The 25,523-nt window shown below is 38.0% G+C and overlaps 1 protein-coding gene across 1 annotated transcript in view; it reads left to right on the forward strand.

Moving 5' to 3' along the window:
* The first annotated feature begins 282 nt into the window (after positions 1–282).
* The window catches only part of furinb (furin (paired basic amino acid cleaving enzyme) b), an 84,139-nt gene continuing 58,898 nt past the window's right edge, over positions 283–25,523 (forward strand). The window contains exons 1-2 of the mRNA XM_082159887.1: positions 283–750; positions 4,593–4,871. Of these exons, the coding sequence (XP_082016013.1) occupies positions 4,692–4,871 (180 nt within the window). The 5' untranslated portion in view covers positions 283–750; positions 4,593–4,691. The remainder of the gene's footprint in view (positions 751–4,592; positions 4,872–25,523) is intronic.

A 25,523-nucleotide genomic window follows, 5' to 3' on the forward strand; every position in this document is an offset into this window, starting at 1 on the left:
TTCCAAAGAAAATAAGTCTTGGAACAACATAAGGATGGGCAAATAATGGCAACAATTTCAATTTTTGGGTGAAATGTTTCTTTAAGAATTTCATTTCGACGCTAAAGTAACGTTAAATACATATTTGCTACTGCATTTGAAAGAGCTTTGCGATGAGGGAAAATAATAATAATTTTATTGAAACAGTGTGTCTGAATCCTGCAGATGGAGCCCAAGAATAGCAGACCACAAATAGTCCAGAAACCTCATACCATGACGTACTTCCTGGGAATTGTAGGCCATTTGTGATTAGTAGAGATTTGTGTACGGATGTATCCCGTTATTTCCATAGAACAATAAAGCAGGCGCGACCGATGACACATGACACCGGCACAGAGCTTTTCATTTTATTTGCAAACATTTAGATAATAAGTATAGCACGGAGATCTGCAAGACACGAGATTTATAAATAATTAAAATAAAGGAATAACGTTACATTACAGGAAGACGCGCGCACTGTTGAAAGTTTCATCGATCTGCGCGCGCTCGCCGCGTGTGATGCTGAGTTGAGTTCGCGGGGTGTCGCGGAACGACGCGAATATACTCCGTTATGGTTTCTCAGAGGATATACTTAACATTTCTGTCGTGAATGGAGTTCATTCCGGAGCTGTAGAGAGAAATGTGAGCTCGTTACCGGATTCCGAGGCTGTGTTGAAGCGCAATGACAGCTCGGTCTGTGCTCGAGGAGGGGTCAACGGTCTCATTTCTGAGGTAAATGACAGTTCGTGTGTCGTCTTTATTTAATCTAATAAGAACGGAAAACTGAGGTGAAGTTAACGGTAACGTTAAGAAAGTTTTGATTTATTGAATTTCTGCCGTGGTAAGCTTTTAACGTTACGTTTTCGCCCAACTTCTGAGAGACATTTCTTACAATTTGAGCGAAATAATTTTGTGAGGTTTTTTAAACCCTTTTTATTCATTCGTACAGTATATTTGTGTTTTTTTTGTCTGTTTGTTTTCGGATGGCAAGACAAATCGACCGTTAAGTTTTGCCTTAACGTACACATTTTGTTAAACTGTTATGAGATGTATATTTTGTAACGTCAAAAAAGGTGACTTAAGAGATACTTCTCTCAAAAATGATAATTCGGTCATCCTACTCACCCGAAATAACGTTGTTCCAAAGCAATAGCCTATGACTTTATTTCCTCAGTAACACAAAAGGAGGAGATGCTCGGCACAGTAACGCTCACCGTTCACTTTCATTGCACCTGTTTTCCATACTACTAATATATGAATGGTGACCGGTCTCTTTTTGTCTTCCACTAAAGAAAGAAAGTCATTCTAGCACATAACAATATTTTAAACTGACTCAAAATCCTTCATAGATTTATCATCGCATTGCACGCCCAGTGCTTTCAGCGTAATTGAATGATTTCCGTTGGTCTGACTGATTTACGGTGCACGTGAGCTCCTCTTAACGCGTGAACCCAATGAAAATTCATAGCGTTTAGTGCAATAAACGAATGCAGTATTGTGCTATTCTTTGTCTCATTTAGTTCATATGATGACTGAAATGATCCTCAGAATAGAATAGCATTATTATTAGTGTCTTTTGACCTCGAAACATTCATTCTGTTGGCAGGTTTGATTATGAAACATGTTTTGTTTTTGTTTTTACCCACAGGGATTTTTTAGAACAGGTAGTGTGGTCCTTTTCTGTATTGATCCTAACAAGAGAGAGAGAGGAAAGAAAGAGGTAGAGATAAACAGAGTATTTGTGCGCCGTCTGTCCCTCTCTAATGAGTGACTAAGCACTTCAGTTCCTGCCCTTACGCCCATCATGGATCATAAAAGGTTTAGTTGTAGTTGTGTTTGATGAGGAGTTACTAAGGCATAGTAATTACTGTTCTTTCTTCCCCAGAGAGCACGCTATAAAAATTTGGCCCTCCTAGCCAGCATACAGTAGCATCGCCTTGGACTTCTCCTCTTGCAAGCATGCAATCTGTCAGATCCTCAGGGACAGTTAGATAATCGTACTCTCCATTCGATTCAGGCTTTAATGGGTGCTCAGAGTCATTAAATATGAAAAATAAGTCATTTGAAGTGTTGAACGAGATTGATGGCCCGACCTCCAAAATGTTCTACGTGACTGGCTTCACATTTGAATGTCATTTTGGCTTTGTGACCTGTTCCTGAAGCACCAAGAATTCATGATTTACTAGAAACGCACTGATGTTCAGGTCTAGGAAGGCTGTTGATAACCAATTATTCTGATTCCGTTTCTGGTCAGTGTTGCGGTTGCAATGCAATTACCAGAATTCCCTCTGGACTGGTTCCACGTTCTGCTTGTAAGCTGAAAAAAAAAGTGGTCTTTTGTGTTGTTTCCAAAACAAAAAGCAAAACAAAGACCTTGTCAGACCAAATAAAGAGAAGAAAGGACAAGCCACAAGCCCTGTTTGTATGTCGGAACAGCAACAGACTAGGAATCAACAGGCTTTCTGTCACATCTTACATATGTTGTGCTCTGAAGGTGAGCCCTTCATTACCTCCAACATTTATCCATTAGAAGAAGCTTTCACAAGTGGCTGCATTATTAAATTAGTCTTGTCGAGACAGGCGAAAGATTGAATGAGGGGGATTGGTTAACCTGAAAGGGAGTTATTTGACAATAGTGAAAATGTCTTATGTTTAAGAGTGCTAGAGGCGGCGAATAATTTCCCAAGAGCTGACCTCTCATCCATTACCTTTTGTAGATTTGTCTTAGCTGCTAATAGACTCAGTCTGCTTAAAATGAGCTTAATGAAATCTATTAATTGGTTCAAATAATCGATTAGGTTTAGATATGACAGGCATTGCTTTTTCTGTTACTATAAAACGTGCAGGTACAGTATCTCTCTCTCTCTCTCTCTCTCTCTCTCTCATTTTCTTGCTTGCGGAGGTGTGACATTCACAGGTTTCATCAGTAAGACACACATGGTTTTCTCGTCTCTCCTCTCCAGCTCACTGCACTGTGCCAGCCCTTAATGAGCTCTGTAATGCAGATTTTAGACGTGACGATTTGTTTGTTTCTTCAGCAGGCCTTTTACCAAGATCCTCACTTCTTCCTACCAGGAGCTGCTATTTAAATGCTAAACTCTGCATTGTAGCCGTCATACTCGGAGGAATTGTTTTGCTAATGGCACTCTCTTGTTTTAAACGACATTGTGAAGGTTGGCGCTATAATTTTAACACTATTCCTAGACCTCATGTGTTATGCCTTTACTCTAGCAGGAAAATACTATGAATTTTCACGCTTGCTTTCTTTGAAAGCACATGCCAGGATGTATTGTTCATGCTCTGTTTTGTTGTAGAGGGTGTCTGGGGTTGTACACCATGCCCTGAGCCAAGCTTTGAGCTTATTTACACAGTCAGCAAGAACTGAGCTGTCTCTAAGGAGCTGCTCAACTCTCACGGGACTCCCTCTTGCTGTCGGAGAGAGCTTCTCTGACGGATGGTGCAATACTCAAGCTACATGGTCATCATCCCAATGTATATGTCAAACCTTGAATAAAACACATTCTGTCTTTAACAGACCCTGACTGCTGTTCCTAAAATGTTCTTCCCGTAGAAGAATTCAAGGGCATTCTAAAAGTAGTCCATACTTATACTGGATATACACTACCATTCAGTAGTTTTGAAAGAAATTAATACTTTTATTTATCAAGGATGCATTAAATTGATCAAAAGTGATAATAAAGGCATTTATATATAGATTTTTTTTTTTTATCTATAAATTATATATATATATATACATATGTATATAATATTGTTATTATTATTATTACTATTATTATTTTTCATTTGAAGTCATACTATAGCTTTGAGAACAACATTAATTTGATTTCTGAGAGAATCTTTTTGACCAGTTTTGTGCATTGAAGCAACTGATTCAGAAGTTCATTCATCCAGAAGTTCATTCATCCAGTTCAGAAGAATAATTTGTTGACAAAAACGACTTTTTATTAACATTCCAGAGCTAGGACAGATATTAAGGTTTTCAGTGAATAATTATTTGAATTCCCATCTATATCTCACACACAGCTATTAAATGACAGATCACACTACTTTTATGATACTTTCATGGTGCTTTTATGCCCTTTTGATATATGAAAGCTTTATTTTCCCTTGTAATTGCATGAAAGAGCATAGAAAACACTGCACATTTTTATTTCACAGAAGAAGGAAAAGTCTCCGGTTTGGAATGACGAAGGGGAGGAAATGATGACAGGATTACATTTTTCGGTGAACCGTTCCTTTAAGACAAGCAACATCAGCATGTCCTTTTTTGTGAACTTGCTCTAGATACAAGCACATAGCAAGTGGGTACAAGTTGTGAAACGCACATTCTCCTCCTTGTCCTACAAAGTGTTGTTTGTATCCCAGTTTCCCTTTGTGTAGTGCTATCAATAGCACTCAAGACACCTTTATGAAAATATATGACTCGCCACGGTCCCTCTGAGGATGTTTTCTGACAGAACAGTTATGCTTAGATAACCTGAGCTTTATAGAAAACGATGGGCCTCCTGGTGCTCTAGTATTTCTTTTTTGACACTCTGTCTTGTCTTCTCCAGGTTATTACTGTGCTGAATTTACAGTGCAACCCACAGATGCATTAGAAAACAAACTCCATCTAGAAGACCAGAAGGCTTGGAGACGAAGCACTCCTGTTCATGGAGGGCCGCTGGACCCTGCCGCTGTTTCTGGGGGCGTACCTGGTCCTCCTGGCTTCTGAGGTACGCTTGATTACAGGCCAAGGCATCTACACCAACACGTGGGCCGTCCACATTGAAGGGGGAGCCGAGGAGGCTGAGAGGATTGCACAGAAACATGGATTCATCAGTCATGGGCAGGTGAGTGGTATCAATGCTTTATCAAAAATTTATCTCCTGTTTCTTGTGAGAGCTGCTATGTTTGTGTATGTGGACATAATGCTGCATGAGGTTTGTAGTGATGTTCTAGTACATCACTCACCTTCTTGCCGTCAAGCTCTGTTGCTTTTACACAAGAGGAAGACAGATTTGCACAAACACACATGCTCACACAATTTGCGACGGCCCCTCCAAAAAGTCCTTGTAGATGCTTGTCGAGTCGCCTTTCCCGTGCATCTGTCACTGTTCAATTCTTTAGAATGGAGATGCGTCAGCTGTGATTGGGGAAATTAATTTCGGCTTATGTTGTATTCTGTTTCCCTGCTGCCCGCATTGTCTCATTTGTCTCGCCAGATGTTCCCTCTTCTGTTGTTATGGTATTAAACGCTTAGCTGGGAAACGAAAAGCAGGAATGTATCTGACAGCTGAAACATTGTATGTGAATTAATCCCTGTGAGTGCAATGCCCTCTGAGCTCGCTGTGAGGAGTCTGTGAATAGCACATGTGGGAGGACAGGAGTGGAAAGAGCTGCCAAAATGAAGCTCTCCTATCCCTTCTTCTCCTCCTCTCCTTTCTCCTTCCCTCTCACATTTACCCTACTGTAAATCAGACCACAAACAATAAACACTTCTAACCCCGCTGAAATCCAGATTATGACAATTTAAAAAATGTCTTGACCTAGTTGGTCCAGTATTTCTTTTTACTTGCCCTGCCAACATTTTCACTGGCCCCACCACGAAATGATCAGTTCTTATTTTTATCATGTAAGTTTTATAGAAATAATAATATTTTTCGATTAAATGCTTTGTTTAATTTGCAATAAGAAATTAAACCGCAGTAATGTAACTCCATAAAATGTTCTATCTTGTCTGTCTGAATTCTCCTTTGGGTCTTCTTGTGCTTGAACAGACAAATACACTTAAAATTGTCAAAATGTCTGTCTTGGCGGGTATTAAGGATGCACGATATTGAAGAAAAATGTGATATGCGATAACTTATTAAATCATGCGATATTCGATATGCGATACGATAATACTTCAAGTGTGTAAAATAGACTTAAGTTATCTTTAAAATATATTTATAATTATTTATTTTATAACCAACATACGTGTTTCACATTTTTTTTTGTGACAAGAAAACATCCCTACAGCTTCTGAAAGTGACCGGCAGTGTTTTACTGTAGCATAAGAAGTGTTACTTTAAAGGGGTGGTATAATGCCCTTTTCACAAGATGTAAAATAAGACTTTGATGTCCCCAGAGTGTGTATGTGAAGTTTTAGCTCAAAATACCCCACAGATATTTTTATATAGTTGTCACTTTTTGAGGGTGAGCAAAAACGCACTGTTTTTGTGTCTGTCCCTTTAAATGCAAATGAGCTGCTGCTCCCAGCACAGGGGTCGGAGCTTCGATTACCTCCTCACACAGAGACACACTGAACATTTCAAAAAACGTTTAGCCTTTTATGTTCCAACCGGAGTCAGACAAAGATGGAGAGATTCAAGAAGACGTGACAACGTGTAGGCAACATTTCTGAATGGTTAGTTGACGAATTTATGTAGCTGATGAGTAGTTATCTTCTAGTCATTGATAAGCATATTCTGTCTTGATAATCTATAAATTGTGTTCCCGGGGGCGGGGTTCATGTACATTTTTGGGTTGGTGATGTCACTAACCCGGGAGGAATATCGTGTAGTCCCTACCAGCTGTTTATTGTAGTCCTTAAAAAGTGATTTCTTTAAAAGCAAATATCTCCCTTTGCTTTGCACTTTGAGCGTTGTAACTTTGCAGATGTTGTTTATGCTCAAACAGCAACATTACACACTAACTAAAGCAAGAAAAGTGAAATCATGATCAACCACCCCTTTACTTTAACATCAGTGTAAACCACGGGGTTTGGGGTTTCAGGTAGGCCTACATTAGGTTTATTTAACAACAGAAACTGAATAATCACATGTAAAGATAAAACACTGCTTAGTTTTCACTGTATGAATTAAATATATATACTGATTATTATTAAAGCTACAAAAGTTATTCAGCCAAGAGCAGTGAGTGATTTTCTCTTCGTCTTTTGTTCAAGACCCCAGTTATTGCAAGCCGTTGCGATATGCATATCATGATATATACATTTGCGATATTTCGATAATTTCGATATATTGTGCAGCCCTAGCGGGTATCCTCCTAAACACGGTTGGTTATTAGTGCTGGGCGATGTTCTTCATGGTCATATCATCCTATCATCAATAGTTTACTTATTTGATTATTAATGTACTTATTTACTTGTTTATTTATTCGTTTATTTAATTATTTACTTTGTTTTATAATCATGGAGAATGATCATCTTTTTCCATCATTTTGCAAGCAAAGATGGAATTGGTGTTGAAGAAAAATGTCATGTTGCTTAGAAATATTTCACCTAAAATGCGAGGCCTTTTCATTGATGGCTGATTTGTGCTGTGTTCGGACCTAAAGACTGTTATCAGGCCTATATAATTTTAGTGATATTATAATTATTAGTAGTAGTATAAATATTAATTGGTAATTGTATTGTTATTATTGTCATTAAAGGGTTTTGTTTATCTATTCAATCTATCACAAGTCGCCTCTCTAATGTAAACTGACAGAGCTGAACTAATTAAGTCACTCATTTTTGACTGATACAAACCAGCGATTCTGATACACACATCTCAGAGCAGTAGCAGTATTCAGTTTTAATTCCTCTGTTTATGTAGTGTCAGAAGTCAACCAAACACATTAAAATAACTATTCTGGTGGAAACTCAATTATTCCTCTGATCCAAAGTCATGATAATATGTTGCATGAAAAACAACTGGTGACCGATCAGTAGGAAAGGGCTCTACCTATTAAGCATGTGAATGTAAAAGTTTCCATTGGAAGAATGTCACATTAATGGTTATGTGTGTGGGGTGACAAAAGGAAAACAGTGCCCTACAGTGCCAGTGAAAATTAATGTGAGCAAATCTCGCAATTTTTTTTATGCACACCGCTTCAAAAAATGTTGCAGTTGTGTATATAATACCTTCAGGGTAAACGTGTTATTATTTAGTTGTTGGTCATAGCACACATGCATGAATGTCTTTGGCCATTCTATCAAGGCCACCAAATTCTTTACTTTAAAAAAAGCATCTCAAGACTCTGTATTTTATTCTATTCCATAATGGTCTGTCTAGCATCTGAGGTGATTTTAGGACCTATTTACACTTGTCACTTCATGTGTAAGATAGGCCTAGCTGTCTGATTTGTTCAATCTGTTCCATTTACAGTTGGCCTCATAAATGTGTTTTTCCGCAAAACGAATATAAATCCCATCTTCAATTCCCACACTATATGCAAAATGATGCAGTGCCGAACGCTGAGTTTCATTTGCTGCAGTTTGTGCCTCTGCTTGCTGAAGAGAGATGCTCATCTCGGCAGGCCATATCTGTGGAGATGCGTGTCGCAGTCATGCTGTGGTATCTGGCTACAGGGAGCTGATAACACTCTCTCACACCTTTATTTCTTGCCATTTAGGAAGGAGTAAATGTACAGATGCTGGCCTCCAGACAACAAATTAATTAATTAAGGAGCCATTGCCTCCTATAAGGGGAAAAAATAGGCGCCAAATACATTTTTTTTTTTGTGCCACAAAAGAATAAATGTGTTTTAATTTTGTCATGTGTTGTCACGTCTGCCCTCCTTTTACAGCATCAGCATCTGCATCTTATCTTGTGGATTTCCTGGGAAAGTAGGAACTGAATTGCTTTTCCAACTTGAGAACTACATACAGTCGCAAAGAATTGTTCTTTACACAGAATCTGAGCCAGTGTCACAAACCATAAAAATGTCAGCATCAGTATAGTTTGGCCTCCTCCTAATGCATCCTACAAACGTTGTAGTATGTCTTGCACTCACCCAATCTATTTTCTTCGTTAGTAATATCTGAGAGGTAAATTTGGTGAAAGGCAGCTCTTCATATGCTAATATACGGGCGGTGTTGAATTAAAAAATTGTAGCTCCTTGCAAGTAAAAATATAAGGATTATGTGATATAGGCCATATATTTAGCAAAATGCCCCTTTCTCATAGTTATTGCTGACTAATGAGTTTATGAGCATTGAATGGCTTTTCTGAGGTAAATTTGACGTTACGTAACATGATTGTTCTCAAGCTGTTTTATACACGTTCTGTTCAAGGTCAAAATGCTGATTGAACATTCAGGACACTTTACAGAGCGGCAAAACAACATTTATTGCTTGTATATTTTGTGATAAAATGTACAGAATTTTAAAGCTGAAAACAGCGTGAGTGATTCAGTGGTACCAAGGGATGCACCGAAATGAAAATTCTGGGCCGAAACCAGCAATTCTGGATGCACTTGACCGAAAAACGGAACTGAAAATCCTAAAAAAAAAAAAATTCACTGTCCAAATATTTTTTGGAGCCACCGTAGCTTTCATCTATTTTCTCTTATTTCCCAAATCTATTCTGGTTTACTTGACTTCATGAATTAGAGTCTTGAACTTTAAGAAAAACAAAAATGTAACTTTAATGTAGGTATATGGGTGCTCTTAAACAAAAATGTGAGTGTAGATGACCCTTAAATGAATGCACAAACCACCATTCAAGGTGCACACGAAGACACGCATAAAGTTTGATTTAAACAGCTTGAAACTTTTTTCACTCCATCCTTGTTAAAAAGCTTGCATTGTGATAGACTGTAATGTGAGTACGTGCTCTTTTTGTGTTTGCACAGAATTTCTGGCGTTCATTAGTGTGGCATAATGAACAAGCTCTTCCTGCATCTCCATTTATTTATGCCTGACACTGACCTGTCAATCAAACACGGGACACTTTCACGCCCAGCACGGCGGATTGATTTTTCATTATTCATTTCAGACTCTCAGACAGATTGTGAGAGTCCTTGAAGGATCCCTGTGTTCTGAGTGGAATTTTTGATGCCATATGGTGCTTTCTCTCGTCTCCATCTCTCTCTCCTCCATTTGATGTTATTTTTTTTCTGCTCAGATAGTGCAACTTTAGCTAAGAGATTTGCGATGCAGCTCTCTGGCTAAGAAGACGTGGCTCGCTAATCTGAGCCGCTGCTGTGGCCGTGTCTTGGCGTGGAGCTTCCTTGCATCAGAAATCCTACACCGCTGCAATGATATTGCTTCAAAAATGTGTTCTATAGAGGGAGGAACAGAAAGCGAGAGGCTGTGATGAAAAGTAGAGAGATTGTGAAAATGGGAAGAGAATAAGTAGCCCAAAAAAATGGATGAAAGCAAGAAAATGATTCAGAGAGAGCTGTGCAGTTAAGGCTCTGAGATAACAAGAAAGTTGAGCAAAAAATAGGCAGGATATAAAGACCAAGATATTAGACATAGACCAAAATACTGCAAGAAGAGATTGAGATTGTGGCTTGATTAAAACAAAAAGTAATAACACTTTTTATCGAGTCATGCCTGGTTCAGACACAGTATAATACAAAATGCACCTGTTTAGTCTGTAGTGTCTTTGGTCGCCCCTGAGGCTCAGCACGAGCCCAAAACAGTGATTACGGCTGACAAAAGTGACATCAGGTCAACAAATGACCCACCCGAAATGACAGAAGACATCTTATTCATCTCTGAAAGCTCCAGTCACTCTCCTCTGAAAAACGTGCGAGACATTTATCCAAGCCCATAATTGCTTGATTGCCTGTCCGGAATCCTGCGGGGAAGGCTTTGGCCTGTTTACAGACGAGGATGGAGATAGATGGAGATGAAGGAGCGAGAGTGGGGCTTAAATGTCATGTTTCTAGAGCTGCCATCCCTCAGAGCGATAGGATGTTCCTGTGAGGAGGTGGAGGTAGGTGGAGGAGACTCGGGGGGTAGTAAGACTGAGCCGCACACACTCTCACGCTGGAGGCTGTGAATGTCACTGAACAGGTGAAGAGTGTGTGTGTGTGTGTGTGTGTGTGTGTGTGTGTGTGTGTGTGTGTGTGTGTGTGTGTGTGTGTGTGTGTGTGTGTGTGTGTGTGTGTGTGTGTGTGTGTGTGTGTGTGTGTGCATTGTCTCTTAAGCCTGCTTTCAACACCTTACCAATCCCTGGCCATAACTAAAGAAAAATTCCTGCTGAGCAGGTAATTGTACAGTTCAGTTAAATACATCTTGACCTGTTCCCCGTCATTTCCATCACCAGTTCAAGAGCTCGCACAAGTGCACTGTATAACACTGTGTCCTAACTACACGTGCCGCGACAAGCGATAAAAGGTATATTTTCCATGTTAATCAGACTGTTTGTCCTAACCAGCCGCGACACGCGACGATTCTATTTTAGGAGCGGGTTCTATTTTTCTGCGACGTCGCGCTGGAACAACAAACAAAAAGTGTGGCAATGATAATCTCAAGTATTGTTTATGTGTTTTATTTAATGTTAAAAGTGAATGTGACTTTGAATATCATTTATTGCTCCAGCTTTGTAGCTGTAAAAGCAACAATAATAATTCACCTCAGATCTTGAAACTAAACAAATGGAAACAAGAACGTTCAAACTGTGAACAAACAAGTGTATTCTTTGACAAAGATTGTTTTAGTAACTCAGCCTATGTATTTTTAATAATGTTTAAATGGTGTAATATTTGTGAATTTGATTATGTAGCCTACTTATCCATTTTCTTGCGAGTGCCGTCAAGATTACTCTCTGGTGCCGTGCACTCGCCGCGAGACTCCGCCCACACGCTGTTCTGATTGGCTGTGGGTTTTGATTGATTTTGACGTATCTCACAGTCGTGTCGCGTCTAGTGTGGAGATAAATTATTTGTTGCTGGGATCTTATCACATCACATCTGGTTAGGACACGGTGTAACACACAAGCTGAGTCAAATTGACTTTCCCATCTTCATGACTAGACATTTCAAGGTCCTCCCACTGTCCAAAAACCTGCAACTTTTCTCCACCACTGTTGTAATGAGCATACCTGAGGAATGTAGACGTTCAGATGGGGAATAAGGAAAAAAATTGAAACAACTGGTTCTTTTCACTGAAACTAAAAGGAATGAGTTTAGGGAGCATTTCAGGAAAATGAATCCTCAACCTGAGAGTTGTGAACAGCTGCTGAACCCATTCAGCGGAAAAGAGATAAAATAATTAGCAGCAGAGAAACGCCATATGCTCTAGTTGTGCATTAGGGTGGTTCGCTGCTGTAGCTTCAGAAACCATTGACACCTTCTGTGTCTTAAAGGTCAATGGCCATTTAGCATACCTTTTTATCTGTAGTGATTTGCTATACATAGAAAATAGATATAATATAGCACCCTGATGGGTTTTTATCCACTACCTTTTACTTTTCTACCGCCTGAGGTCCCACAAGTCTGCCACTCTACTTCTTGTCCCCAAAAAGCATTTTATTATATTTCCAGTACCCTTAAACTATTCCAGTTGCTCATTGGGCTAAACCAAAGACTGTAGCGCTGAATGCCGAAGGCATTGTTTCAGAAAAGAAGAGGAGGGTTGGGGATTTGCATTTGGAACAGGATTCTAGCATTTGTGAGGGTTTAATTTGGGATTTGAGCAGCTTTTCATTGTCCTGACTGCAGTTGGTGTTGTTTTTGCAAGTGCTGCGTTAATGTTGCGTGTTTGTTTGTGTGTGTGTGTGTGTGTGTGTGTGTGTGTGTGTGTGTGTGTGTGTGTATGAATTGCAGCTTAACAGGCAGCTGATCAGCACACTTTAGTGACGCATTTCACCCATCTCTCCCCACCTCTCTGCGTCTGCACACAAAAACACTCGTGATTGCTCCCATCGCTGAGCACAGCTCTCAAAGGCCTCTCTGCGCTCATAGCTGTTGGTGAGGGAAATGGTGGCTGGTGTATTGTGGGCTGATTGCTTTTGCTACAGTGCCTCAATATCATTGTCTTCTGTTAGTTTAGAATCAGACAGGTCCTGAGATTTGGTACACAGATCAAGTCTTTGGTATCTTGCCTCCAGTGATTTTTAGTGTTTGGCTGAACGCACAAGTACACTTAACACCTAAAAGGGAGTGATGATTTGGTGCTAAAAGACTAAAGGAAATGTATATGTGATGTTGAAAGATTCTCAACCGACTCCAGCATGATTTCAAATCATAAAAGTGGTTGAAACAACCACTGTGAAGATGATGTTATAGAAATAGCATTATTATAATATAATATATCAAAACAGCAATGTGTGTCCAACAGGGAAAACAAGATCTCAAACTAGAAGAGTTAAGTTTATAATCAGAATGTGGCACTCTGCAATTTCTGTGAGCGCAGCGTGTTTTCTCATTGTTTTTCTCAACATGAACGTGAAACAATATAAACACGATAACCAAATGCCGACTCGAGTCTATGTATGTTCTGTACGATAATTGGCGTAGTCTCTTAGCGTTTTTTTCCCCCCGTTCGCGCTGCTTGAGCTCAAATGCTTTTGTTCTTTATATTGTTTTTGTTTACACATATTGTTCGATGTTTTCAACTAAAAGAAAACCTTAAGATATATCATAAGCTTGTTGTGTATATTGTCTAATCGTAAGCTTGTTCAGAAATGGTGACAAACTTTTTTTTAAAACTTGAAAAATGCCCATCCCTAATTTACACAGGGCTCGACAATAAAGTGTGAACGACTCCACGACTGTCACTCTGCATCGTCACGAAAGTTGATCATTTACACATGTCATTTACAAGCCGTACCAATTTAAATATTCAGTCAAAGTTTTTTGTGTGCAACACACACCTGAAGCACGCACCCAGAAAGCCACGCCTCAGACACAAATACTCATTGCAAAAATACTGAATTGAGTTCTCTTTCATGTCTTCTTGTGTTTGAATGGACATATTCGCACAAAATTATGTCAAAATGCCTGTATTGGCGAGTTTCCTCGTAAACAGTCTGTTATGTCTGAAGTGAACATAGTTGAGAAATAAAATGCATGTTTATCAGTATATTGGATCCGTGCAGCTCTTAAAGTGAGAGCAGCCTAATAAACCTGCAGCGGTCTCTTTTTAATGATAAAAAAATCACTCACTGCTCTTGACTGAATTAACTTCTGTTACTTTAAGGATTAATCTATATTTAATTACACAGTGAAGACTTTGCAGTGTTATTTTACATTTGTTTACTTTATTCAATATCTGCACCTGAAAACTAATGTTAGACCAGCCTAAAAAACCTGGACAGCACTGTTTATTTCATTTGTATGTTTGTTCTATTGTATCTATTTGTTCGATTGCTCATAATTTGATTACTTATTTTATGACGGAGCATTTACTTGTCTTTAACAATATTTGAAATTCATGAGTAAAGGCCTGTTCACACCAAGGATGTGTAAATAAGTGTAAAGATAACAATAAAGATATAGTTCTAAAAATCATTCTCAATATTAAAGAATAGCAGAGTTCACACCACAGCTATAACGATAACGGCACAGTATCGTTGGAATCACTTTCAGAATGATTTTATTCAGCTGATGAATGATAGAAACATTGACAGCCAATCAGAATCTATCCTGCTGTAACGAGCTCAAGCATTTAAAGTGACAGAGATGCACACGTTTAGAATAAACAGAACGATATCGTCTGCTGGTGTGGACGCTTATATAGTTATCTTTATAGTTATCATTCTTGGTGTGAACAAGACTTAGCCCGTCAGTGTTGAGCCTTGTTACATCATTTACCCTCATGTTGTTCAAAATTTGTATTCCTTATTTTCTTCTGTGGCACACAAATAATAATAATAATAATAATTTATTTATTTGTATTTATTTTTCACAAAATGAAAGTCAAACATTCTTCAGAATATCTTCTTTTCAAAATGTCATTTTTGGGTGAATTATCTATATAGCATATGTGACCAATTGTCTACAAGAAAAAAGTTTTATTAAACATTTTTAATATTTAATCTAAATGCAGTAAATTGCTTGCCTCTGAAATGACTTTTCCTACTTTTTTCCCTTTTTTTCCCCCTGCTCTACATGAATCTCCAATTAATATAAAAACAACTTCCAATCAATTTCTGATGGAAAAAGAAATGTCTCGGCCTGGGTTGTGAGCACTGTTTCTTGTTGACTTCATTATAGAACTCAGATAGCACATTGTTACATGTAATTTATTTACAATGATGTCGTTTTTCTTCGTTTTTTTGGTCCCCACATTGACTCTTCTCAAATTTCTTTAATCTCAAAAAGTCTTTAATGTCGAAAGTCCCCAGATGCAGACACTAATCCTGGCCATCATTCACGTATACACATCCTTAATGAAGAACTCTCACTGCCTGGCTGTCTGTTTCTTTCCTGTTCTCTCTGTCTATCTACCTGCTGCCAAAATACTTTCAAAGGCTTTCCCCTCTGCCAACTTTTCAGAAATCATTACTCTAAGATGGCTGGAGAGCTAGAAAAAGTTGAACACCCTCCTCAAGGCTTTTAGCACACTAAGAAAAGAATACGTATTGTTGGACCTGCTCTGCAGTCGCAAACACCACACACACACACACACACACACACACACACACGCACACACATCCACTCAAAGATGGAGCTGAGATGAGACAATATCTGAAAAGTCACGTTTACTTTGACAGCATGGGTGTTGAAATGCAATCAGAGGTTTGTCAAGAAAGTTTAGAGGACAAATTTACCACAGAGTTCTAAGGCTGTGCAAACAAACGTACAGGGACAGTTCAAACAAAATGTGTTTGCATTCCCTTTTTTTTTTACTTCATTTTACATTTATCAATTACACTGACATCTTTGGCCATAATGCTGATTTCAAGTTATTTTAGTGGATCAACATCAACTTTCAAGTAGTGGGCCAATCAGAAGAATCTGTTGGCTAATCATATTTACAAATGAACAAGTGTATTTACATATAGAGAAGTGAAGTGTTTATATTAGCGATGGTGAATACGCCAATAAACACACCTTCTGTTCTATTCCGTTGCGCTCTATATATCTGTTTCTTAAGCATGAACACGTCCTCTGTGAAAGGCCCTTCAGCCTGCTGCATTCTCTCTGAACATCTGATCCCTCCTGGCAGTCTGGTATACAGAGGAATACAGGATCGTGCTGTTTGCTGCAGGGCCGGTTAGACTGTTTGCTTTGATCTGGTGCCGTGACCCGGAGCTTTCATTGCTTTTCAAGTCTGCCTGGGTTTTGACATACTTCACAGCGGATTTCAAAAGCATTTGTTGATTTGAGACGATGAGAAGTACGCAAAGAAGACACGTTAATTTTTAGGACTAATTATCCATCAGCCTCAAACAGCACTTCCTCTAATCTTTAAAGGATTCATCTGTTTTGTGTAGCCCACAGCACTTGAGAGAAAACTTTTAGTTACAAAGCGCTTGATGAAAAGGTTCTCCTCTTGCCGACTCTAACTAGAGGAGAAGAGAGTCTGTCTTGCAGCTGGAGACGATTCTGTCTGATGTTCTGCAGGAGGTCGATGTGAGATTGATACGATCAGCAGAGATGGTGGAACTTGAAATATCATGTCCTGGCGAGCTCAGTGTGACTCAAGGGAGTCAATGTGGAGGAAAGAAAGTGAGAGCACTTAAGCAGTGTGTGTGTTCAGTAACTTCACTGAGGCATCCATTCAGAGCATTCAGAACTGATCCGCAAGATTGTGGCATACAGAGTATGTTTAACCCTTTTTTTCCCCTTCTTTTTTTGTGTGTGTTTGCCGTTACCAGAGTTGCATGATTAAAGTGCTATTAGTGGGCACAATTAATTCTAAATAAATTCCCCACACACTGTAATGTATAGTTTCTACATTCAGAACAGATATTTGACTTCTCATGTGCAATTGGAATTTATTTCTCATAAATAATACAGCGGCCCAAAGCGGCTGGAAACTCTGGATGTCTTCATGCAGTGATGTCCTGATCAAGAAGCTGCATCATTTGCTTTCTGGCAGGAGTTGGATTTTAGACTTGAAAAGGAATACATGCATGTCAACGCCTGTGAAAAGACTATCTTAAACACAGCGCAAAAAGATTAGGGTTTTATTAACAAGAAGATAAAAAAAACAACAACTGTTGTTTATTTCCAGTCTGTTTCATCTTATTTGTTTGTGTTGTTACTTGACTGCACCTTTCTCCAAAGAGAGCTGTCAGAAAAGGAAGATTTCCATCAAGCAATCTGTCATTCTCCCTCCCTATCGCCCATCTTCACTCGTTCTATTACATGTCGCCTTTCTCTCTCTGTACCGGCGTTCCACAATAAAAGGAGATGAATGTCTCTCATTCTCTGTTGTATCGTTATTTCCATAATTCACTGTACAGATAGAGCTGTTCTGGGTGAGTGAGTCACAGTAGAGCGGGGTGGGAATGAATATTCATAAGGCCAGCGACAGCACTCCCTGAACCAACCAGTAGGACTGCTCATCCGTCTCAACTCACGTGCCACCACCGGGCATTGTTTGTTGCAAGAGGGGATGACATCATGATCCTTTCTCAAACAGGTGTCTGGTTACAAATTTAGGATTATTTAGGTCAATTAATTTTTTTATTATTTTGTATTATTATTAAATATAAATCTAATAAATTCTTTTATCAACTTAATTTTTTTTACAAATATTTTTAAGCACTGGTTTAAAGGGGATGAATTTAGAGATGTAACTTCTCTTCAGGTTATCTCATATTTCGTACTACTCTTATAACCTATTCACTACATTCAGTATATTAAGACAGTTACTGATGGATGTTGAATCACTTGCCTCGAGCATGTTCTCGTCGTTATACATCAGTGTTTCCTACAGAATTTAGTTTATGATGTTATTTCTTTTTTTGTCTAACTTATAATTTGTCTCTATATCATGATTCTTATTTGAATCCATTGATCATCTCTACATCCGAGCCTAGAAAAGATGGGTCTTCAAAGACATAAATACCTGGACAGATTGAAAAGCAACATTCTGCCACATCTTGAATATAGTTATGAACCTTAGACCAAAATTCCTGTATTTTAGAACAGGACCAGAGAGCTTGCATCAGGTGTCCAGCGATTCGATAAGACGCGCACATTTCGATTCCTCTTATCGATTCCTTTGTGTGTATTTTAATATGACTTTAAACCATTCAAGCACAAGGAGACCCACACACTGTTTTCTGTGCTGCACACACATCCAAAACAAGCGTACAGAAAGATGCCTCTCATACTGTACACTGCGCAATACTGTAGTTTTCTTCTGTGACAAATACACACAAAAATATGTCAAAATATCCTTGTAAACAGTCGGTTATGTCTTGAGTGAACATAAACAGTTGAAGAAAACGCATGTGTACAGTATATTGGATCCGTGCAGGTCTTAAAGGTGAACTAAGTAACTTTTTTTACCTTAACTGAACAGCTTCGGAGTCATTGGAATGGTTATATTACTTATTTTGGGTTGAATGGTGGTCGTTTCGCACCCCCCTGGTGCCCGTGAGCGGAAAATACGCACTTGCAACTTTGAGCCGGCGGGCCGCCGGCCGCCGCGTCAGGAAGTCTCGCGTGATATCAGGTCTCGCGATGTAAACAATTGCTTTACGGCCAAAAGAAATCTGCTAAAATGCTGTCATTATTGCGCTCCCTCACGCTGTCCGAACCCGAATGAAGAAGACGTTTTAAAGAACGTCCCATCTGCTTTGATCTATAGCCTCTGGTGTCTGAGAATCAACAACGAGTTTTTACGACAGTGTTGTCAAATATCTATTCCGAAGCTGTGGGGGGAGCTCTAGAGAGAAACCTGCGAGCAAAAAGCGAGAATACAGCGAAGAAGTCCCGAAGTTACTGAGTGCTGCTTTGAAGTAACAACAGCCTAATGGTCCTGCTGCCATCTCTATAATAACATTAATCAACAACAAAAAAAGACAGAAAATTCACTCGCTGTTGACCAGGGTTGGGGAGTAACGGAATACATGTAACGGCGTTATGTAATCAGGATACAAAAATCCAGTAACTGTAATCCGTTACAGTTACGTCAAAAAACGTTGTAATCAGATTATAGTTACATTTTGAAAAAAGGGGGAATACTTTCAGGATTACAATGGTTTCATTTAAAACGAAATAAATCAGTATTTTGGCATAATAACACTATATTAAGCGCTGCTTGATTATACAGTAGTTCCTGGTTCTGTTGCCAGTAATGACTCACGTGTGCTGGTGCATGTGCAAATAACAGCTTTCTACAATCTCCTCAGACGCAGAGTTAATCACTGCTGCTAGTAGAAACGATGCTGCCTGCGGGTAAAATCACTTTTAATTCATGGAAATTCCGCTGCTATTTTGTAGAAATTAGGAGAGTAGCTTTTTTAGTACCCAAAATGTCCTTTCTTAATCTTTTCTCTCGTAACGGGGTGTGCGCTGTCTAGGTAACGTAGGGGAACTCCCACTGCCAACGCCCCACGTCCAGTCAGGCAAATTAAGAAAGATCACGGCTTTAGTCAACATGTAGGCCTATTTTAAAATAAACTAATATGTAGATTGTGTAAAAATTTTAAATGTTGTGTTTTTATTTTTTAGTTAAAAATAAAACAAAATAATCTGTAATACCATACATTAGCCACTAGATATAGCCCTTTACATAAATATATATTCAGGCATGTGTGTATATTTTGCAAATATTGTACACTGGACCAAATTCTTAATAAAAAAATAAAAAAATATATATATTTAAATAATATTTCTTCTTGCTTGACTTTATTTATATACGTGACCTTGAAGTAATCCCAAAGTAATCAGTTACATTACTTTCATATTATAGTACTTGGATTACATTACTGAATACTTTTTTTATGAAGTAATTTGTAACTGTAACGCCATACATTTTTAAAGTAACCCTCCCAAGCCTGCTGTTGACTGAATAACTTTTGTAACTATATTTGTAATGCATATTTTATTTAGTATATGCAGTGTTTTTTACCTTTGATTACAGTTTCTGTACCTGAATATCTGAAAATCTTAAAACACATCTTTGTTCAGTTGTATTTATTTGTGCAATTGCCAATTTGTTCTTTTTTAGTGTTTACTTGTCTTTAATATTGCTTAAAATTGATATTAGTTAGGCTAGTTGTTTATATGGTATTTTTAAACTATAGACACAAGTTCCTTGTGTAAGTGATCTTTAGCCTGTTGATTTTTATTCATGGTATTCAGCTACAATAAAATGTTGTTTGCAATAAGACTTAGAATAAATGTGTATTAGGGATGGGTGATATGGACTTAAAACTATATCACAATATTTTCTGATATTTATTGCGATAATGATAGCAATGACGATATAAATATAGTATCATTCACCACTGTTTTTGTCTACAAGTGATAGCTGCATGCGTTCTTGAGAGCCTCAGAAACACAAACATTGATCTAAAGTAAAACGTACCCATCATCAAATAGGCTCCTATAATATACCATTTACAAAAAAACAAAACAAAAAAAACTGTACAAATCTAAACACCAGCCCTTGCAGAAATGGAAAAGTTGCAGATCATTTTTAAATAGTTCAACTGTACTGAAAAACATCACACAATAATAATTACACGCAATAATTCAAATCAATTACAGGTTTGCAATGTTAAAGACTAACAATAATACTGATAAGATGATAATACTACTACTAATAACAATTTAAACCGCACTAAGGATGAACTGATGGGTTCATGAATATTAATCACGTCTGCGTTTGTTGCATTAGTTTCTGCTCGCTCATAAAGAATGAACCCAGATGAACTCTCGCTTTCTCTTTGAATATGTGAGAAACACTGAGCGCTCTCAGCAAAGCGACGGCGAGTCGGGCGCCTGACACTTGTGTTTACTGTAGGGATTGGTATCGTTAAGGTTTTAGCAGTATTACTACTCTTACTGATACTGCTTATCGATCCGGTACTTTAACGGTATTCTTATCAGTTCTTTTTGTTATAAAAAAAACAAATATCTATGGCAAAAGAAAAAGCAATGCTTTAACTAAACCAATAAAACATCTATTTGTTATGCAGCAGTGTGCAGGCTTTTTTGTGTTTTATATACATAGGACACGATAAGCAAAGACAAAGTACAAAAACATGGTCAAACAAAAAATAAAAGAAGTAAACAATAAAACAAAGATACTAATTATATACACAGTGCTTTAATTTCAGGAAGGTCTACTAACATTACTGTTCAGGTAAGTAATATGGCATATAAAGAAGTAATCAAATGTAAGATAACGCTGCATAGTTTATAGATAGATAGATTCATTCTTATTAAATAAAGTAATTCATTCAGGAGCTATAATTGATTTTCTCTTTGCCTTTTGTCGTTTGATTAGCATTATTGGCGTAATCGTCAGCAGGTTTAATAGACTGCTGCCCCTTTAAGACAGAGTGCTACTGCACTATATTTTCTCCCAACTATCTATGTCCATTTAAGACATAAACTGTGTTAAAATAAATAAACTGTGTTTAAGTGAATCTCCAAGCCGGTCATTTTGACATATTTTGGTGTATATTTGATCAGTTAGACGCGCACACGTAGCACAAAGTATAATTTGCTTGTCTCGTTGCGGACCGTTTTGCAGCGCACGCCGCCTTGGATACAGCGTCTCTTGCGCAGATTTTTGTGCTCATAAAAACTAGTTTTATTATAAAACACATCCCGTAGTTTAGCAGCAGTAGAGACTGCATTTTACAACAATCACCGATTGTGCTGATTCTGACGTTAAGTTTGAGTTTTAGGGAGAAATGACAAAGTGACAGGTAGGAAGTTGCGCTAGACAGAATGTGACTATAGGTTTTCATCTTTTTACCTCAGATATCTTCTTTTTATAATCATTGGAAGCCAAAATGGCTCCTCGTGACAGTTCTCTCCTCTCTCTCTCTCTCTCTCTCTCTCTCTCTCTCTCTCTCTCTCTCTCTCTCTCTCTCTTCTGGACTACGAATAGCAAAAATGCATCAAAGACAAATGGTTTAATATTATTATATGGCTGGTGAGATCAAATTTGCAAGAGAACGTCTTTATAGCAATAGTTTCGGGACCCATCCCTATAGCGTCAAATACACTGTGCATTCATTGAGATGAACTGAAATAGTGCGCTTTACGGGCCGCTTGATGGAGAGCAAAACTTTCCCTGTTTTCCCAAACAGAAATGCGTCATCAACTTGGCTTTATCGTTAGTATCGCGGGAATACTGATTCTTATCGTGAAGAGACTTTTTACCGGTATATCGCAAACAATAATATATCGCCCATCCCTAATGTGAATATCATCTAAGGTAATTTTTTTTACCTTATTGGAATCGAAATTAGGGATCGATAAGAATCAGAATCGATAAACGGAATCAAAATCGTTAATATTCAAACGATGCCCGTTGACACTTAATCACAACTCTGAATTAGCATTTATCTAAGTAACCTATTCTAAGAGGAAGATCCTGCTATCTCTCCGCTGATCTATGCTTTTTTTCCTCATATATTGGATGAGGGATTTGGGGAATAGCCGGTCAAGGCCACATCATGCCTCATCCTTCCACTTTTTTCTCTCCAAAAAAGTTGTAGTTAGGAATTTATAACAAGGTTGTTCACCGGCATACTTCTCGTGCCAAAGTGCACCCTGATCTTCTCATTTCTGTATTTTCATTTAACGATTTTAGGTGCAGTGGCACCACGCCCCGTCTGGAGCACACGGGTACCATTTGTCTTCAGTGATGGATTTTTTTGTATCCCAAGCTTGTTATTTGAACAGTACGCACACATACACACGATCCACACATGGTGAAAATGACCTTGGTTAACAATGTAAAGCGAGTATGTCTGATTATGGGGTATTTTTCTGCCTTTGAAAAGGAGTTCCTCGCAGGAGATTGCTAAATAATTACTCCCCCACTGCTTCTGTTCTCTGCAGCTTTCTCTTTCTCCTTTCACCATCTCTGCTTGGTCGTTTCCTCTATCTTTTCTCCTTCACATTCTTTTTTTTCTTCTTCATTTCTTATGCGCACCAATATAACTATATACACTACTGTTCAAAACTTTGTAGTCAGTAAGATTTAAAAAAATAATAATTTTGAAAGAAGTCTCTTTTGCTCACCAAGGCTGCATTTATTTGATCAAAAATACTGTAAAAACTGTAATATTGTGACATTATTTTAAATAACTTTTTAAAATAATTATTAGAATAGAAAAGCATTTATCTGTAAGTGCATTTACTGTCATTTTTGATCAATTGAGTGCATCCTTACACTAAAGTCATACTGTCCCCAAACATTTGAATGATTAATTGCATGGTATATTGATGCATATATATATAAAAAAAAAAAATTGTCACATTAAGAGTAAACATTAAGCTGGTCTATTTCTACAATCTTTAGGAAACTTATAAAAAAATGCATTCAAATGAAATTGAAAAAAATACTTCTATAAAGCAAAATACTGTTTGTAATACATTTCGCAAATATTCCAGATATCGCCCCACAAAACTTTCAAATAATTAATTTCTGAAATAAATTCCTGATTTTGTCAAATAGATGGACACAGACTGACAGAGAGAAAGAAAAGTCGTTGCACACACCCACAAGAAAGGGCTTTTTGCTCGGGGGCTCAACAGCAGTGTTTAGAGAAACTGCCCCAAGCTGCTTCTGAATGCGGATCTTCATTCATGGTACAGTGATCTCAACCCGTGTTTCGAGCTTGAAAAGAAAACAAGTCTCTCGTCTGTCCATGCACACTGTTTTTCTGGACTGATGAATGCATCATATATTTTTAAAAATACACTGAAAACATGTCTGATCTTCCAGGCCTATTTCTTTTCACACTGTCAACTGTATACTACAGAGAAAGTCTCCATAGAAATATGAAGTGTTAGAGGACGTTTTCAGTCTTATTACAGCTCAGCCATGTGAGAAATCCCTCCAGAGCCGTCATCTCTCAACTACAGCGGTGTTTCGCACAGACAGAAAGACTGAAGGAAATGCACTGGCTAGTTATAGTCATTACTGTTCTAAAAGCATTCACAATAAGCACCAAAGCTTCAGGGAAGATGTTTCTGAATTGAGGTGGTATTTATTTATTTTCCCTCCGAAATGTCCACAGGCACAAAGGAAGGATTTCAAGCGAAGCAAACATTATCATCGTAATGATTTCACAAACTTTGCGTGGAGGAAGAGCTTTGCAGGGCGTATTATAATGCTTGACATACATCTCCAAAAAAACATAATGGTTATTTTCTGTTTTTCAAATGTCACATCCCAGAAAATCTCATGGGCTGTTTGGCTTTAAATATCTTCTTTCTTTTTTTTTAGGCAGTGATCTTTAAACAGATCTGAGGTCTGATTTATGACTGTAATGTTCAGTGCTGGTTTATCTCAGCCTTCATTGTCATCTCCTTTGCTTGGCAGTGTATGAATTTAAAAAATGTAACCCAATGCATTTCTAGATACTTGGGCTCTTTTGAGCAACGACCCAAAACACCCTAGCAACCACATAGCGATAAGCTAGAAACTAGGGCTGTAGTCAAGACCACCTTTGTCGAGTCCAAGACAAGTCCAAGACCAGGACTAGTCGAGTCCAAGTCAAGACCAAGTCCAAAGAGGTTCGAGTCCAAGTCAAGACCGAGTCCAAAGAGGTTCGAGTCCAAGACAAGACCGAGTCCAAAAAGGTTTGAGTCCGAGTCAAGACCGAGTCCAGGACAGGAAAAAAAAGTATTATGCATGACATTATCAAGACAATCATTTTGGGTTATTATTTGTTGATCTAAAAGCAAAAACAGTGTCACAACACTCAGGATTTTTAAGTATAGACATTCCCCTTGATATCATATAATCTTCTAATCTAAAGAAAACAGAATGATGACATATGGTGATACCTCATAATAGCTGTGTTAGAACTGATATACAAACACCAACCCACTACTATTACCACTGCTAGGTACTAGTACTGAGCATTTGAGCAACTAAATGACAATATAGCTTCACTCCAGATGTACAGTAGTGTAGAAAAGAAGTGACCAGTATTACAGAGTGTACCCCTATGGTTGGTTTATTCCTTCCCTGAAAAACATATTGTATTATATTGTTATTTGGACGTGGGTTAATAGGAAAGACGTGTATTTTCAGAAAACATTCAAGTTTGGTTAAACAACAATGAACACAGTGTAATTTAACATTTTCTTTTTATTTGAGAACAAACTGCAGAATTTTAAAATAAATTGAAAGGTTTCCTTTTAATTCAAGGTCTTTCCCAGTACAGTTAATTAAGTAATTTTAATAATCTCACATCATTAAAGCTACAATATGTAAGATTTTTTGTTATAAAATCAAAAGCCATATTTGGCAAGACCAGTGGCCGAGACAGAGACAAGTCCGAGTCCGAATACCAGCGAGTCCGAGACCATAGAAAAATGGTCTCGAGTCCGGACTCGAGTACTACAGCCCTACTATAAACACATTGACAACACCATAGGGCCTATTTACACCTGGTCCCTTCATGCATTTTTACTGATCAGATAGCATTTTGTTAAAACACTTCAATTGCGCTATATGCAAATACAAAAAGCAACAGTCATCAGTTAATTTTAAGATCAAAGATCACAATAGGAGAGAAAGTGGTATAAGCACTGGTAAGATCATTTAGTCTCACTACTTTTAATGAAGATGATTGTGTGTTTAGCTTCAGGATGCAATGCAGCACCTTTCAGTTTCCTTT

This window comes from Leuciscus leuciscus (genome assembly GCF_965113295.1).
Source record: "Leuciscus leuciscus genome assembly, chromosome: 25".
Taxonomy (NCBI): Eukaryota; Metazoa; Chordata; class Actinopteri; order Cypriniformes; family Leuciscidae; genus Leuciscus; species Leuciscus leuciscus.